General features: G+C 39.2%; 1 protein-coding gene across 2 annotated transcripts in view; it reads right to left on the bottom strand.

The window, feature by feature from the left end:
- Nucleotides 1–175: 175 nt before the first annotated feature.
- LOC139954456 (synapsin-3-like) overlaps nt 176–15,511 on the bottom strand; it is a 288,306-nt gene continuing 272,970 nt past the window's right edge. For both annotated transcript variants that reach the window (XM_071954258.1, XM_071954261.1), the window contains 4 exons: nt 13,734–13,808; nt 10,881–10,983; nt 8,291–8,403; nt 176–2,169 (listed from right to left, as the gene is read on the bottom strand). In XM_071954258.1, the coding sequence (XP_071810359.1) occupies nt 1,893–2,169; nt 8,291–8,403; nt 10,881–10,983; nt 13,734–13,808 (568 nt within the window). In that variant the 3' untranslated portion in view covers nt 176–1,892. The remainder of the gene's footprint in view (nt 2,170–8,290; nt 8,404–10,880; nt 10,984–13,733; nt 13,809–15,511) is intronic.

Genomic DNA, 15,511 nt, shown 5'->3' with positions numbered 1-15,511 from the left:
GACTTTGAGGCGCTAGGTGGCAGCAGACTTACCAGGTAAATTTCCATTGTTTACGTAGTTCTGAGCACGTGCACATTACCGAGAACAATGGATTTTACCTGGTAAGTCTGCTGCCACCAAGCGTCCTGAAAGTCTCCCATTCTACCGTGCATTCCCACCTGGACTGTTTTCGGGACGCTTGCGTAGCAGTTTACAGCGTGGTCGTGCAAGGGTTACAGTGCGGTGCTGTGATCCCATTGCACTTTAACAGCCCAGATAAGTTACCGTGGCTGCACGGAAGTCTGCTACAACCTCTTTCAGCCCGTTAGTAGTGTACTTCTATTGTGCGTTCCACCTGGACTTATTCCACGACGTTGCATAGCGTTTTCCAGCGTGGTCTTGATAGCTTTACTGCGCAGAGCTGTTCCCATTTGACTTTTTAGCGGCCCCGTTCAGTTACCGTGGCTGCACAGAAGTCTTCCGGGACTTCTTTTGCCCTGTAAGTTTTACATCACTTTGCGGTAAGTTGACAGGGAGAGCAGTTTACCTTGCATCTCCATTGGATTTAATTTTGTTGAAAAGTCCAATGGGAACATGACTTAAGTATTCCCTTTTAAAAAGTATATTTTAAAGGTTGGTAGTTGGGTTTAGACACAAGTTACCTGTTCACATAAATGAATTTGGTTAATTACAACAATTAAACGCGTGTAATTTCAGTAAGCATTTCTTCAAGGTTATTTTTTTCCCACCAAATTTGAAACAAATTACTGCACAAGTTCACTTAGTGACTTCTTCAAAACAGTAACTTCCTAAAAAATATATCGTTAAATAAATAATTAGAGATGGAAGAAGTCAATTAGATTAATTACCACAAAATGGCTTAGTTTGAACTTGTGAAAAATCAGGGGGGAAGAAAAAAAAAGTGTTTTTAGTGTACTCGTTAGTTCAATAGTTCAATGTATTTATGTATTTACATGCACATAGTTTAGGAGTTAATAGCACGTTTTGTTTTCCTTTAGGAAAACTTAATCATTATAATTAGTGTTGTCATAAATATCTGTGGTATTTCACGTACAAGTACAGAACAGGAAGTATGCATATATATATATGTAAGATAAATAACTGAAATGTTTAAAACATTTTTTAGAAACAGCATCTGTGTAATTCTAAACTCGAAACCCAAGTAACTCTTTAAACACATAAGCTAGATCTGTACATAAAATGATTCCCATTATTACAAACACTGGTAGTTCAACTTATGAGATGTATATATATATATATAATTTGTTTCCCGTTAAAATACTTTTATTTTCACAAAAGTGTTACAATCATTATTGCACTCATGAACATCAAATTTATATGTGAGGACAGATCTCTCTGTTTTAAAAACAAAAATCTAAAAAATTAAATGGTTAAGTAAAACAGGAATTCATCAGTTTTTAATCAACAATTTAGTTGATATCTTAAACACCTTAAACTTCCCCCTTATCCTTTCAAGACAACGTTTGGGACACGAACATTGACCAAACAGTCCACCTCCCACCTGACACCACCCCAGCAATCCTTCATTTATTTCATAACAGAAAATAAGTACTGTTGCATTTCGTCATCAGTATGGAAACTGGGCTCAATTTCATAGAGCAGCGTCAACAAAAAGAAATTGCTTACAAATTTTCTGCTTAGCAGAAATGAGCAGGATACAAGTCACTTGGTAGTCTGGCTAGTAACCTGAGTCTTGTAAGCATAATTTTATTGTGCTTAGTTACTTTTTTGTGTTAAAGCAGCTCTATAAAATTGGGCCTAGATTTACACGTTGCAAAAAACGAGTAACACAAAAAGTAGCTGTGGAAGCTTTAGACTCATTTTGCAAATGACATTGGGCCATTTCCAACAAACTCTTGCGCAATTCCAATTCAGAGATCTCCAAAGATATTTGCAAAAGTCTTCTTAAGGTTCTTAAATGTATCTTCCTCTTCTGTGGGTGTCACTTTCGTTGGCAGGGGCGGTATTCCTGTTCCCATGGCACCAGGTGCCGTCCCTTTTGTTGGAGTCGCAGACTGGCTTCTCTGTGGAGTGGATGTAGGGGTTGTGCTTTTGGGTGTGATAGGAGTCTGGGAGCCGGACTTCTGGGGGCTGTGGCTGTTGGAGGAAACTGGCGGACCCAACAAACTGGAACTGGATGGAGTTTTGCTGTAAAGAAAAATAACACTCAACTTATGGATAGTGGGACATTTACAGGGTATCTGCGTCTTTTGGAAATTAAATTTAAGATTTTAAGACCCTAATAGTGCGTAATAAGTATCAAAGCACAGAAAACATCTATACAACTATTTTAGGACACAACAACCGAAACCAGACAACTTTTTAATGAAGTAAACAAAAATTTTACTTCAAAAGCGTATTAACTTTCTTAAATAACACAGTGATCCAGCACACATTGACCAACATAAATGTTGGCCTTTACATCAGAGATTTTTATGCCTAGAAGCTGCGCCGCAGCCCTAGAACACTATGTGCTTGGAACACATAGCTACAGTGACCCAGTACACATTGACCAACATAAATGTTGGCCTTAACATCAGAGATTTTTATGCCTAGACGCTTCGCCGCAGCCCTAGAACAATATGTGCTTGGAACACCTAGCTACAGTGACCCAGTACACATTGACCAACATAAATGTTGGCCTTAACATCAGAGATTTTTATGCCTAGATGCTGCGCCGCAGCCCTAGAACACTATGTGCTTGGAACACATAGCTATGCTGGCAGCAACAATCATCTCTGCCTTCAGAACTATACCTGCCTAAGGACAAAAGTGTCATTACCGGGATTGAAACCAAAAGCTATAGCTTGGATCAGTACTAGGCTGCTTAAGCACAAAAAAGTAGCTAAGCACAACACAATTGTGCTTAGCAGAATAGGGTTACAGCCAAAATACCTTGTCTCATGTACAATGTGACTGGTATCCTGCTCAGTTCTGCTAAGAAGAAAAGTATTAAGCAATATTTTCTGCTTCTGCAGCTCTATGAAATTGAGCCCTGAATTTAACGCACTGGACTACTTAAACCCAGTTCATACTTCCATGCAATACAAATTGTTTGCATCATTTGTATAAGTTCAAATGTGCTCAATTCCTGCAAAACAGTTTCAGCGTAAACAGCTCCCTGACTTCATAATGCACTCGCATTCGCAGAAAGAAAGAACCTACCATGGCTGTAGCCATGACAACCAACCCAGACTGTTAAGAAGAAAAACTCATTCAAGTACACTAGCATCCCAACATGTCAACACGTCCAATCCTTAGCTCTGCAATAGTCGCGGGCCGAGGATACAGTGCCAACTTTTTAATGAGTGAATCCTGCACATGATTCAGGAAGGACATTCCTTGTTAAACACGGGGAGTATTGGGTTACGCAAAACCCGTTACTGAAGATCTGCACTGGCTGTACACTTTTGGTTTGTACATTTGTTTGCGCCAGCGAGTCCCCATCAGCAATGGTAGACTTGATTCTTTTCCACAATCCATCCGGGTTTTGCTTTGGGGTATTTGGAAAAGTGCTAACTGCTTCCGGCAGACTTCTAAGTGCAATCACAAAGTTAGTCTTATGGTCAAGGCACTCTTGGCTTCCCCGGTTGTGTACGCTGCTGCTCTCACGAGCCTTTTTAATGGGTGCGTTCGTTTAGCTTCCCTGGGTCGACCCCGGTCTGCACCGGTACGTTCAAATAGCTTTGACTCGGCTCATCCGGGTCAGCCCCCGGTGCCCTGCTTGTGGAGTGGGTCACTTGGGAGTGACCTGAGGAGCATGCCGTCACCACGAGAGGGCGAGTGTAATCGTTCGTTTAGCTCTTGTCAGGGGCTCACCCGAGTGAGCACTGCGGGGTCGACCCAGGGAAGCTAAACGAACGCACCCAATGTTAGCAGTGGTGGGGCTGTTCGTGTTGTAGTTCGTGTTGTAAACACCATCTGGGAAGCAATGAGCGCCTTGACTAAAGACTAGCACAAAGTTTGAGTTGAGAAAACAGACGGCAGGAGGGAGTGTACGGTGAGAAGAAGCTTTAAAGGAAATGTTGTTGTCAAGCAGAAGAAATAACACCTGCTCAAAGTACAGTTGGTAAAATTCATGCAGTGTTTTGATTCGCTTTATGAGAGAAAAGTTGGCTACAGTCTCAAAAGGGTTAAAGGCACTGGACACTATTGGTACTTACTCAAAATAATTGTAAGCATAAAAACCTACTTGGTAACAAGCAATGGAGAGCTATTGATAGTATAAACCATTGTGAGAAACAGCTCCCTCTTTAGTACGTAGTTCTTGGGAAAGAAGTAATTTTCCACTAAAATATTTGAATTTGAGACCTCAGAATTAGATTTTGAGGTCCAGAAATCAAGCATCTGAAAGCACACAACTTCAGGTGACAAGGTTGTTTTTTCTTCCATTATTATCTCGCAACTTCGACGACCAAATGAGTTTAAATTTTCAAGACTGGTCTTTGATAATTACCAAATGTGTCCAGTGTCTTTAAAGAACACGTTGCCTTGGATCGGTCGAGTTGGTCTTTGAAAAGCGCTATGTAACCATTTAATATAAAATCGGTATGGTTAGAAAGATGTTGAAAAAGTAGAATACAATGATCTACACAAGTATGCCTCGAAATTGGGTGGTTTTCGTTTTACCCTGTCGACAAACACGGTTGGCCATTTATGGGGGTCAAAAAATTTGACCCCCATAAATGGCCGACCGTGTTAGTTCGCGACGGAAAATGAAAACCGTGCAATTTTGAGTGATACTTGTGTGGATCATTATATTCTACATTTAAAACATCTTTCTAACCATATGCATTTCATAACAAACGGTTTCAAACGCTTTTCATAGACCAACTCGTCCGATCCAAGGCAACGTGTTCCTTTAAGGGTATATCATGATTTGTAGTATAACCCAACTTTGTATTTCAAAATGTTTTTTTTGTGGTAACTTTTAACATTTCTATTTTTTATGAATCTCTGTATTTTAAACTCAATTCAGCTTGTAGCTGCGATGTTCAATAATAATAAATTAAAAAAAATTAAGTTGATGAGAATTTAAGGGTCTGGTGCCTTCTATGGCATAGTGACAAGAGGCCTACAAGGGCCTACGGAGCACTGGTGCCTAGGACCTACAGAACATGAATATCTAGGGCCTACAGAACACTGGTGTCCAGCCGTCGATTTCACAAAACTCTTCCTAACTTAAGACTAATCTTAGGACATGGGACGAGTCCCAACCCTGCACTGTAGCATGCAGACCCTAAGATTAATCCTAAGTTAGGACGAGTTACTCGTCCTAACTCGAGATAAGATGGGTCCTAACTCTTTGTGAAATCGACCCCTGGGCCCCAAAAACACTTAATCTGGCCCTGAATCTGTCATCATACCTCTAAGGGCACTTAGAATATATTGCGATGAATGACAAACATTTTACTCTGTCAATGTTCCACCGCCATCTTTGTGACAAAATGCACATTTCAGGAGCAGGTTTTATCTGAAAGTATTTCAGACACCTGCTTAGTTGATTGATTATAGAGCTACGAGATCCACATGTGGCTGGCTTCCGAAGCAACAAACACACCAATCAAGCTAATAACTGTGTTGTCTGAGACCAGGCCATTATAGCTCGGGGATGGGAAATCGTTCCACGACTGTTCCTGAAACATCTTAAATTTGCACTTGATAATATCTTTACACAAAAAAAAGTCGAAAAAATGCCATGGAGTTGTAATTATTTTAGAATTCTAACCAGATGTTTGACGGATGAGGGAGACCATTGAAATCGAAAGAAGATTTAGAGAAAGCCTGGATTTAGAGAGAGAGAGAAAGAGTGAGGACTTAAGATGTCTAGACGAACCACTCAAGACCATTAGCCAAGTCCAATTAGCATCAGACCTTTTAACCTTACAGAATACCAGTAGTGCGTTGAATATCTCTCGATGAAGTTAAAACCCAGGGGTGGATTTTACACAGAGTTAAGACTAGTGTTAAGTTAGGTCGAGTTACTCGTCCTAACTTAGGACGAGCCTGTTCAATATCGTCTAGGACACTATAGAGGGAGAAAGACTAAGGACTTAAGATGTCTAGACCAACCACTTAGGACCATACCAATCAGCATCAGAGACCTATTAAACCTTACAGAATACCCTGGGTAGTGCATTGATTATCTCTCAATGAAATTAAAACCCATGGGTGGACTCTAGACAGAGTTAAGACCAGTTTTTATCTCAAGTCAGGAGGAGTTACTCATCCGAAATTAAATCTGTGGAAAATTACTTCTTTCTCGAAAACTACGTCACTTCAGAGGGAGCTGTTTCTCACAATGTTTTATACTATCAACCTCTCCCCATTACTAGTTACCAAGTGAGGTTTTATAGTGATAATATTTTGAGTAATTACCAATAGTGTCACCTGCCTTTAAACAAAAGCTGAATCAATCCTGACAAACACAGGTTTAAAGCGCCAGAACAAGTGATTTTGGATTCAAATGTTGAACTTCGAGTTGAAGCGAAAAGCTTTCATCACTGCCACACAGACTCGTGTGCCTGATTCCCATGGGACATGGAGACTGCCCTCCACAGCCAAGATTTAGTGACAATAACCCCTTGATTGATGAGACAAAGTCACCCCCTGATGAAATTACTGATTAGTAAAGGTCCCACGAGGACCCTCAACTCTTGGGCTCTCCATATGTAAACACTTTTAAAGGCACACCTTTGGTAATTGTAAAAGACCAGTCTTCTCACTTGGTGTATCCAAACACATTCATAAATGAACAAACCTGTGAAAATTTAGACTCAATTGGTCATCAAAGTTGCAGAAGAATAATGAAAGAGAAAACACCCTTGTTGTATAAATTTGAGTGCTTTCAGATGCCTAAAAAAAGGCTTCATCAGTTCAGAAAGTTTTCAATATTAGAGTGAGAAATTACCTCTCTCTCAAAAACTACATTACTTCAGAGGGAGCCGTTTCTCAACAGCTCTCCAATGCTCGTTATCAAGAAAGTTTTATGCTAACAATTATTTCTCACAATGTGTTATACTATCGACAGCTCTCCATTGCTCGTTGGCAAACAAGTTTTGATGCAAAAAAATTATTTTGAGTAATTACTGATAGTGTCTAGTGCCTTTAAGAGAAGCTTCTACAAGTGCTGCGTAAATCGGGTTTATTATCTCCGTGGACAGCTTGCTTTGATTCATAGGTAATGAGGCTAAAGGTGATACCTCTGACAATCAATACCCCCCCAACCACCTCCCCCAAAAGGTTCTCTCACAGATGTATTTAATTGACGAGCCTTCAATTGTGTTAGGATGGACTTCCTCCGTCAATTGTTTTCTCAACCCTACACAGGAGGGCTGTTGAAAACAAGTGCTTTGTTTTTTTTTTTAGTACAGGGTTATTTTTAGACCCAAAATATTATTTATCGTATTTGTACACATGAATACGATTCAAAACAGGGCTTATCAGTTTTATAAACATCCATAAAGCTTGCCAAAGTTATTATTCTGTGCCGTGATATCTTTCTAATGGAAATTGATGGAGAAATAAGTCAAGCATGCACAGTAAATGCTGAAGGTAAGAGGTCAAGTCACAAGTAAAAGCAGAGTACTTGTGGACACGAGTCCAACTTTAAGTCCAAGTACTCTAGTCCCGAGTACTGAGTAGTACTCTAGTCCCGAGTACTGAGTAGTACTCTAGTCCCGAGTACTGAGTAGTGCTCTAGTCCCGAGTACTGAGTAGTACTCCAGTCCCGAGTACTGAGTAGTACTCTAGTCCCGAGTACTGAGTAGTACTCTAGTCCCGAGTACTGAGTAGTACTCTAGTCCCGAGTACTGAGTAGTACTCTAGTCCTGAGTACCGAGTAGTACTCTAGTCCCGAGTTGTAGTTCTTTAGTCCTGAGTAGAAAGTAGTACTCTAATCACAAGTAACAAGTAGTACTCTAGTCCCGAGTACTACTCTAGTCCCGAGTGCAAAGTAGTAATCTAGTCCCAAGTAGTACTCTAGTCCCGAGTAACGAGTAGTACTCTAGTCCCGAGTTGTAGTACTCTAGTCCTGAGTAACGAGTAGTACTCTAGTCCCGAGTTGTAGTACTCTAGTCCTGAGTAGCGAGTTGTACTCTAATCACAAGTACCAAGTACTACTCTAGTCACGAGTACCAAGTAGTACTCTAGTCACAAGTCTAGTTCCAAGTACTGAGTAGTACTCTAGTCCCATACCAAGTGGAACTCTAGTCACGAGTACCAATTAGTACACTAGTCCAAAGTAATGTGACACCATCTCTTCCCTCACCTCATGGAGTTTGCCAAGTGTGTGGCATGCATCTTTTGAATCACAATATCTGCAATTTGCTTGCGATCGTCCTCGGGGTTCTCTCCAAGTAGTGACATTGACGAGTCATTCACCTGACGGAAACATTATACAAATATTAGTTGGAATGTTAACATGGCTGAAAAACAATCAATCAATCCCAGCTACTGATCTTTTTTTGTCACAGTTATTTATTGTCTATTATTAATGTAACTTTTTAGTTTCTATGTTTTTGTAAATTCTGTATATTTTGTGTATGAATAAAGTGTTCGCTTTGAAAAGTAAAAAAACATGTCCATCAATCAATCAACCAATCAATCAATCAATCAATCAATCAATCAATCAATCAATCAATCAATCAAATTGTAACAGACGTTTCTTGTTAGTAATGTAAATTTTAAATTGTCTATTTTTTTGTAAATTCTGTATATTTTGTGAATGAAAAAAAAGTGTCCGTTTTGAAAAGTAAAATGCACGAAGGTACATTCATATATGTTTTAAAGTAAATAGAACTAGGCCTACAGTATCTTACAACACTAAATGAGCCAAGATGTAGAGGGGGTTTGCAACAATCAGTCAATCAATCAATCAATGCATCTATTTCTTCAAACCTATGTTGTGAAAAGATTATTTTTCATTGTTGTAATGATTTCTTTTGACTGCTGTTTGATATTGTTTTTTTGTCTTTTGATACTGTGGAAATAAAATGAACCTTGAACCTTGAACCTTCAATAAATCAACCAATCAATCAATCAATCAATCAACCAACCAATCAATCAATCAATCAATCAATCAATCGCTTTACTTTTACATAGAATCATAAAGATACATTCTTACAAATCAATTACATACGTTTTAAGGTAAATAGGAATAGGCCAATGGTATGCTATGAACATCATATCAGCCAAAAAATGTTTTGCTCGCGGTTATAAGACTGAATCCCTAGCACAAACAATACAAATAAACATTTGCAAAAATGAGAAATGAGTACAAATATCAACACATACATCAATTAACAAACGCCATTGAGCAAAAAGATAAATAACAGATCAACATCCTCAACAAACCTAGAGCACAAATAATGCAATACAATGAAAATGCTATATTGGGGGTCATAGATAGAAAGATAGATAGAAAAATAGAAAGAAAGGTAGATAGATTGATAGATAAAATGTTATTATCACTCATACTCGTGAAATTAAAATGGCTTTGGACAAAAATATACAAGTTCAATACAAACAGTCAAAAGAATACATCATTTGAAAATTGAAAATATCACACACAATAGGAAAATCTTCACATAAAACATCAAGAAGACACTTTGGTAATTAATAATATAATATTGAAGTCTTATAATGCGCACGTATCTACCAAACAAGGTGCTCAAGGCGCTGAGTGTATACAAATTTTCAGAAAGATATGTTATTGAAGTGATGGATTCTGAGACCCAATTATTTAGCACCTTATAAGGGTTTACAAGGTGCTACGGCGCATACAGCAGCCACAGCCAGGAACACCGGGGCGAACCCCTTCTCTTTTCGATAAGTGCACTGGGTTCTGCGTTACACAACATATGGGACCAATGGCTTTACATCCCATCCAAAGGACGAAGCAATGGTAAAGTGTCTTGCTTAAGGACACAAGTGTCACGGCTTGGGATTTGAACCCACACTCTGCTGATCACAAACACCACAGTTTTAATTCTGTGATCTTAACCGCTCGGCCACGACACTTCTATGTACAAGAGAGGAACGAGAGAATGGTACCATTATTTGTTTGAAGAAAGTGCTTTAGTTTTTTCTTTGAGGACTTTTCTGGCATTATTAAAGTATGGGTTCGAGTCCAGGGGTGGATTTCACAAAGGGAGTCCCAACTTAGGACTAGTCCTAGGCAATGCTAAGAGATAGGACCAGTCCCAAGTTAGGACCAGTAACTCATCCTAACTTAGGACTGGTCCTATCTCTTAGCATTGCCTAGGACTAGTCCTAAGTTAGGACTACCTTTGTGAAATCCACCCCTGGTCGTGGTACTTTTAAAATGCATTTTTCAATGAGATAGTACAATCACTCGTAGCTCTCATGTACTTAGGATCCGCAGTGCATGCAAAAGAACTCTGACCGCTTATTGTGGAAGAGTAGGGGGTTAACCCTGGTGTTTCAGCTTCGCAGAGCTGAGGTTTCCTCAGGCCTGCAAGCCACATATTAAGTTCACTAATGAGGCATCCTTATAGATTTATTACCAGGGACCAATTTCATAACGCCTGTAAGCACAAAAACTTGCTTAGAACAGTAGAAGAAAACTGCTTAGCAAAATTAGGTTACCAACCAAAATATTATACTATGGCTGTGACTGGTTCCCCAACTCATTTCTTGCTTAGCAATGGAATTTGCCAGGAAGAAATTTCTGCTTAACAGCTTTATGAAATTGGGACCAGGAATGTAGAAGGGCATTCGCCTTGGTTTTTGACTTAATTTCCTTTTCAAGACTTTTTTTTTGACATCACTTCGCATTTTGTCCAGTGAGGAAAAGGAAAAAAACTCTTTTCCGAGCTTCAAAGTCGGTGGTTACGTACCTCAATGATGTAGTCTTTGTTATCCTTTCCATGTATTGCCTCAACTGCTACGATATCCATGCCGCCAAACAACTCCGAACATTCATCTACCCACATCTTGAATCTAAAGATAAACCACATGAATTTCTTATAACAAACTTTTTGAAAGGGCAATGAAGGGCAATGAAGGGCACCAAGGCATTTTCTCCTATGAGGAAATTGTAAATTTCTACTGGAGCATTTCACAGGCACCAAGGGGTCATCAGCCGATTTCACTAAAAGCTAGGATTAATCCTATCTCGAGTTAGGACGAGTAACCCGTCCTAACTTCTGATGGGTTCAATGCGTCCTACGTATTTGAATATGGAACTTTATTCGTCCCAAGTCCTAAGATTAATCCTAAGTTAGGAAGAGTTTGGTGAAATCGACAGCTGGAGGCAGTTGCCTCCGTGCAGGCCTGTAGCAAACAATATGTTCTCTAACGAGACAAAGAAAAGAAAAAGTTCAAACACTGTTGGCATAAAAATTGGTGTGGCAAAATGGAGGACCCTGTTTTTCAATGACATTAAACAAAAACCACACGTCAATTTCATGGGATATTTATGTGATCATTTTATCCTACAGTTAAAATAGCTGTCCAACCATATTCATTTCATAACAAACGCTTTTAAAGGGAAGGTACATGTTTGGTAACTACTCAAAACAAGTATGCTGTTGATTAGCATAAAACATTGTGGGAAACGACTCCCTCTGAAGTAATGTAGTTTTTGAGAAAGAGGTAATTTCTCACTCAAATAATAAAAGACTCCTAGCTAGAAGTCTTTTATTCCTATCTGAAAGCACACAAATTCGTCCAACAAGGGTGTTTTTTCTATCATCATTTTCTCGCAACTTCGATGACCGATTGAGCCCAAATTTTCACAGGCTTGTTATTTTATGGTTATGATGGGATACACCAAGTGAGAACACTGGTATTTGACATCTACCAAACCTGTACCTTCCCTTTAATAGACAGAATCAAGCACCCAATCCAAATACAATGTGCACCCTTTAAACCACTGTAATAAACATGCATGTTCCGCAAAACTTTACAAAGTCTGCATCTATAAGCACAAAAACTTGCTGAGCACAAAAAACCTCTTTAACAGTAACTGGTTACCAGGCAAAAATCCATTAGGTTTTCACAATGTTACAACTGGTGACCCACTTAGCAAAACAAACTGCTAAGCGGTATTTTTCTGTTTAGCAGCTTCATTAAATTGGGGGAAAGGTCGAGGACCTTAAATTTAGTATGTTGTACTTTGCTTTTAGGCGTTGCCCAATCAACAGGCCTGATCGATGCAGCAAAAGGGGATAGGGGGATGTCACGAGATGCTAATTTGACACTAATGAGTTTGCGTGCGTGCAAACATCGATCACAAAATGGGACAGGTTACTGCTCAACCTACTTAAGTCTTCATTCATACATGAACATTGTTAGTGTCAAACTCGGCTCTTCTTAAAGGGAAGGTACACGTTTGGTAGTACTCAAAACAAATATTAAACTTAAAAACTGAATTGGTAACAAGCATTGTAGAGCTGTTGATAATATAAAACATTGTGAGAAATGGCTCCCTCTGAAGTAGCACAGATTTTGAGAAAGAGGTAATCTCTCACTAGAATATTAAAAGACTCCTAGCCAGAAGTCTTTTATTCCTATCTGAAAGCACACAAGTTTCATCATTTACTCGCGACTTTGATGACCAATTGAGCTCAAATTTTCACAGGTTTGTTATTTTATGCATATGTTGAGGTACACCAAGTGAGAAGACTGGTCTTTGACAATTACCAATAGTGTCCACTGTCTTTAAAGGGAAGGTTTACTTTTGGTTTTTGGAATTGTTTGACTGGTTTTTATCCTATATAAATATAGGTGTATACAATATAATGACTGGTTGTAAAATGAAGACTAAAGAATGCACAACCACAGTTTTTTGCATGAGAGAGAGGACTCTTGAAAATGATTTTGTCCTGTTTTTTTTCTTCTTCTCTTTTCTTTGGGGGGGGGGGGGTGGGGGCAGGGAGCCATTTGAAAACTACCAATGAGTCCATATGATCACTTGATCACTCAAATAAATGGTGCAAAAGCAAAAAGTTAGTAGGTACAGGAAACAAAGAGCGAACAAGTATTCCTACTCGATCCAATTTACAGTGACTTTGGCAATGTTTGCAACAGAAGAAACATTTTTGTGGCAGCGGGATGAATTCATTGGAGACTTAAGGTCGGAGTGACACACACACCACAGTCCTTCACCAATCCATCATCTAAGACTCATTTCTTATCATGTGGTGAAGGCAGGTGGCTAAGCTATCATCAAATTGATGGAGCTGCCATTTTATTCTGAGGTTGACTGAGAATTTCCAGACATTGGGCACTATTGGTAATTGTCAGAGAAATGTCTTCTCACTTGGTGCAGTATCTCAACATATTGCATAAAATAACAAACCTGTTAAAATTTGAGTTCAATTGGTCGTCGAAGTTACAAAATAATAATGAAAGAAAAAAACACTCTTGTCACACAAAGTTGTGTGCTTTCAGATGCATGATTTCGAGACCTCAAACTCTAAAATTCTCACAATGTTTTATACTACCAACCTCTCCCCATTACTCTTTACCAAGTGAGGTTTTATGCTACTAATTATTTTGAGTAATTACCAATAGTGTCCACAGCGTTTAAGACCCCCTTGCTGGTATTTGTTATTTCTAATGGATGCCGAGCATTCAAATCCACTCTTTGTTCTGGATAACCAGATTCTTTTTGGTGTCAGAGACATAATTATAATAGATTTATAATTTGTAGTGTTCATTATGCACAGATTTAAATCTGCACTAACCTTTCCGACATGGCAATCTGTTCCACAAGAGCTGAACCTGTGTTGGATTTCCAATGTCCAGAGATGGAAGTCCTCCTGCAGAAAGAGAAGAGACAGAAAAAAGTAAAATAGTTTTCAGTTGGAGACAATGAAAAAAATGACCTGGGCCCAATTTCATAGAGCTGCTAAGCACAAAAATTTGCTAAACATGAAATTTCTTCCTAGATAAAAACAGGATTACCAACCAAATTTCCATTTGTTGCATATTGCTTGTTACTGGTATTCAGCTGTTGTTTGCTTATCCTGAAAATCACGTGGAAGTTTGGTGGGTAATCCTGTTTTTATCAAGGAAGAAAATTTACGCTAAGCAAATTTGTGTGCTTAGCAGCTCTATGAAACGGGGCCCAGAGCAGGATTTGAACCTGCGATCTTCAGAATAATGTGGCAGAGCTCTACCAACTGATGAGCTGACTAGCTCTAGAGTGTCCCTATTTTGTCAATGTCTTTGTTTTGGATACCAGTCAGAAGCCACTCCAACACATTACTGCTGTGTACCAGGGATCACACGCAAGTTTACCAGACAACAGCAGCAGAGGGATCACCTTATAATAACAGTTCTATTCTAGCACAATTCCCAAAATGGTAATTGCGCTTCACAAACAAACAAAAAACAGCATTTTTTAATTACAACACACTACGAAATTGCACTTGAAAGCATCAAGTGTTGGTCAGGATCTCATGGTCTGTAATAATTAGTTTCCACAGGAACAAACCTATATATATATATGCAATATTATGTACACAATAATAAAACAGTTTAGCCAGATAGATGTAAAAACACTTTGGGGATACTGAAGCGGAGCTCACTTAAAGAAGCAAAGCTTATACGCCTCTCTTAATATATGCATGAGGTACGTCACAATGCTAACCCAAAATGAGGCGATAGGCGCAGCAACTGCATGTGATGGGGGACGGCGCCCATAGCCTCATTTTGGGTAAGAATTATGACGTCATGCATAAATATTAAAGAAACACGTTGCCTTGGATCGGACAAGTTGGTCTACAACTGAGCGTTTGTAACCGTTTTTTATAAAATGCATATGGTTGGAAAGATGTTTTAAAAGTAGAATACAATTATCCACACAAGTTTGCCTCGAAATTGCGTGGTTTTCCTTTTACTGCGCGAAATAACACGGTCGGCCATTTATGGGAGTCAAAAATTGGCCGACCGTGTAAGTCGATGAGGTAAAAGGAAAACCGTGCAATTTCGAGGCATGTTTGTGTGGATCATTGTATTCTACTTTTACAACATCTTTCTACCGATATGCATTTTATAAAAAATAGTTACAAATGCTTTTCAAAGACCAACTTGTCCGATCTAAGGCAACGTGTTCCTTTAAGAGAGGTGTATTAGCGTGAGCTCCAAACACTGGTATGCTCGCTGAGCCCACAAACTCAACACCTATCTATAATTACTTCAAATACATAGGTTGAGTAATCAGTTAAAATAGCACAAGGTATATAGAGTACTGTATAACTTATTACAAATACCCTTGTCTAGATGCTGTACAGGCTTTGGCAAGTAGCTGAATAGACTGCATCTAATAAAACCTTCGTTGCTATTAAAGTGGCCATCTCGTAGGGCAGGCTGTATGCGCTCAAACACGTACATCAATTAGGGGGACGCAACGCTCAGCATTCCCAGTTTGATTTCCACGGCACATGCACGCACACCCACACGCACACGCTTACAGACGCCATGTTGTAGGGTAGGTATTTGAATGCTGACGCCATATTCG

The sequence above is a fragment of the Asterias amurensis genome, chromosome 2 (genome assembly GCF_032118995.1).
Source record: "Asterias amurensis chromosome 2, ASM3211899v1".
NCBI lineage: Eukaryota > Metazoa > Echinodermata > Asteroidea > Forcipulatida > Asteriidae > Asterias > Asterias amurensis.
This window is presented reverse-complemented; position numbering and strand designations above follow the sequence as displayed.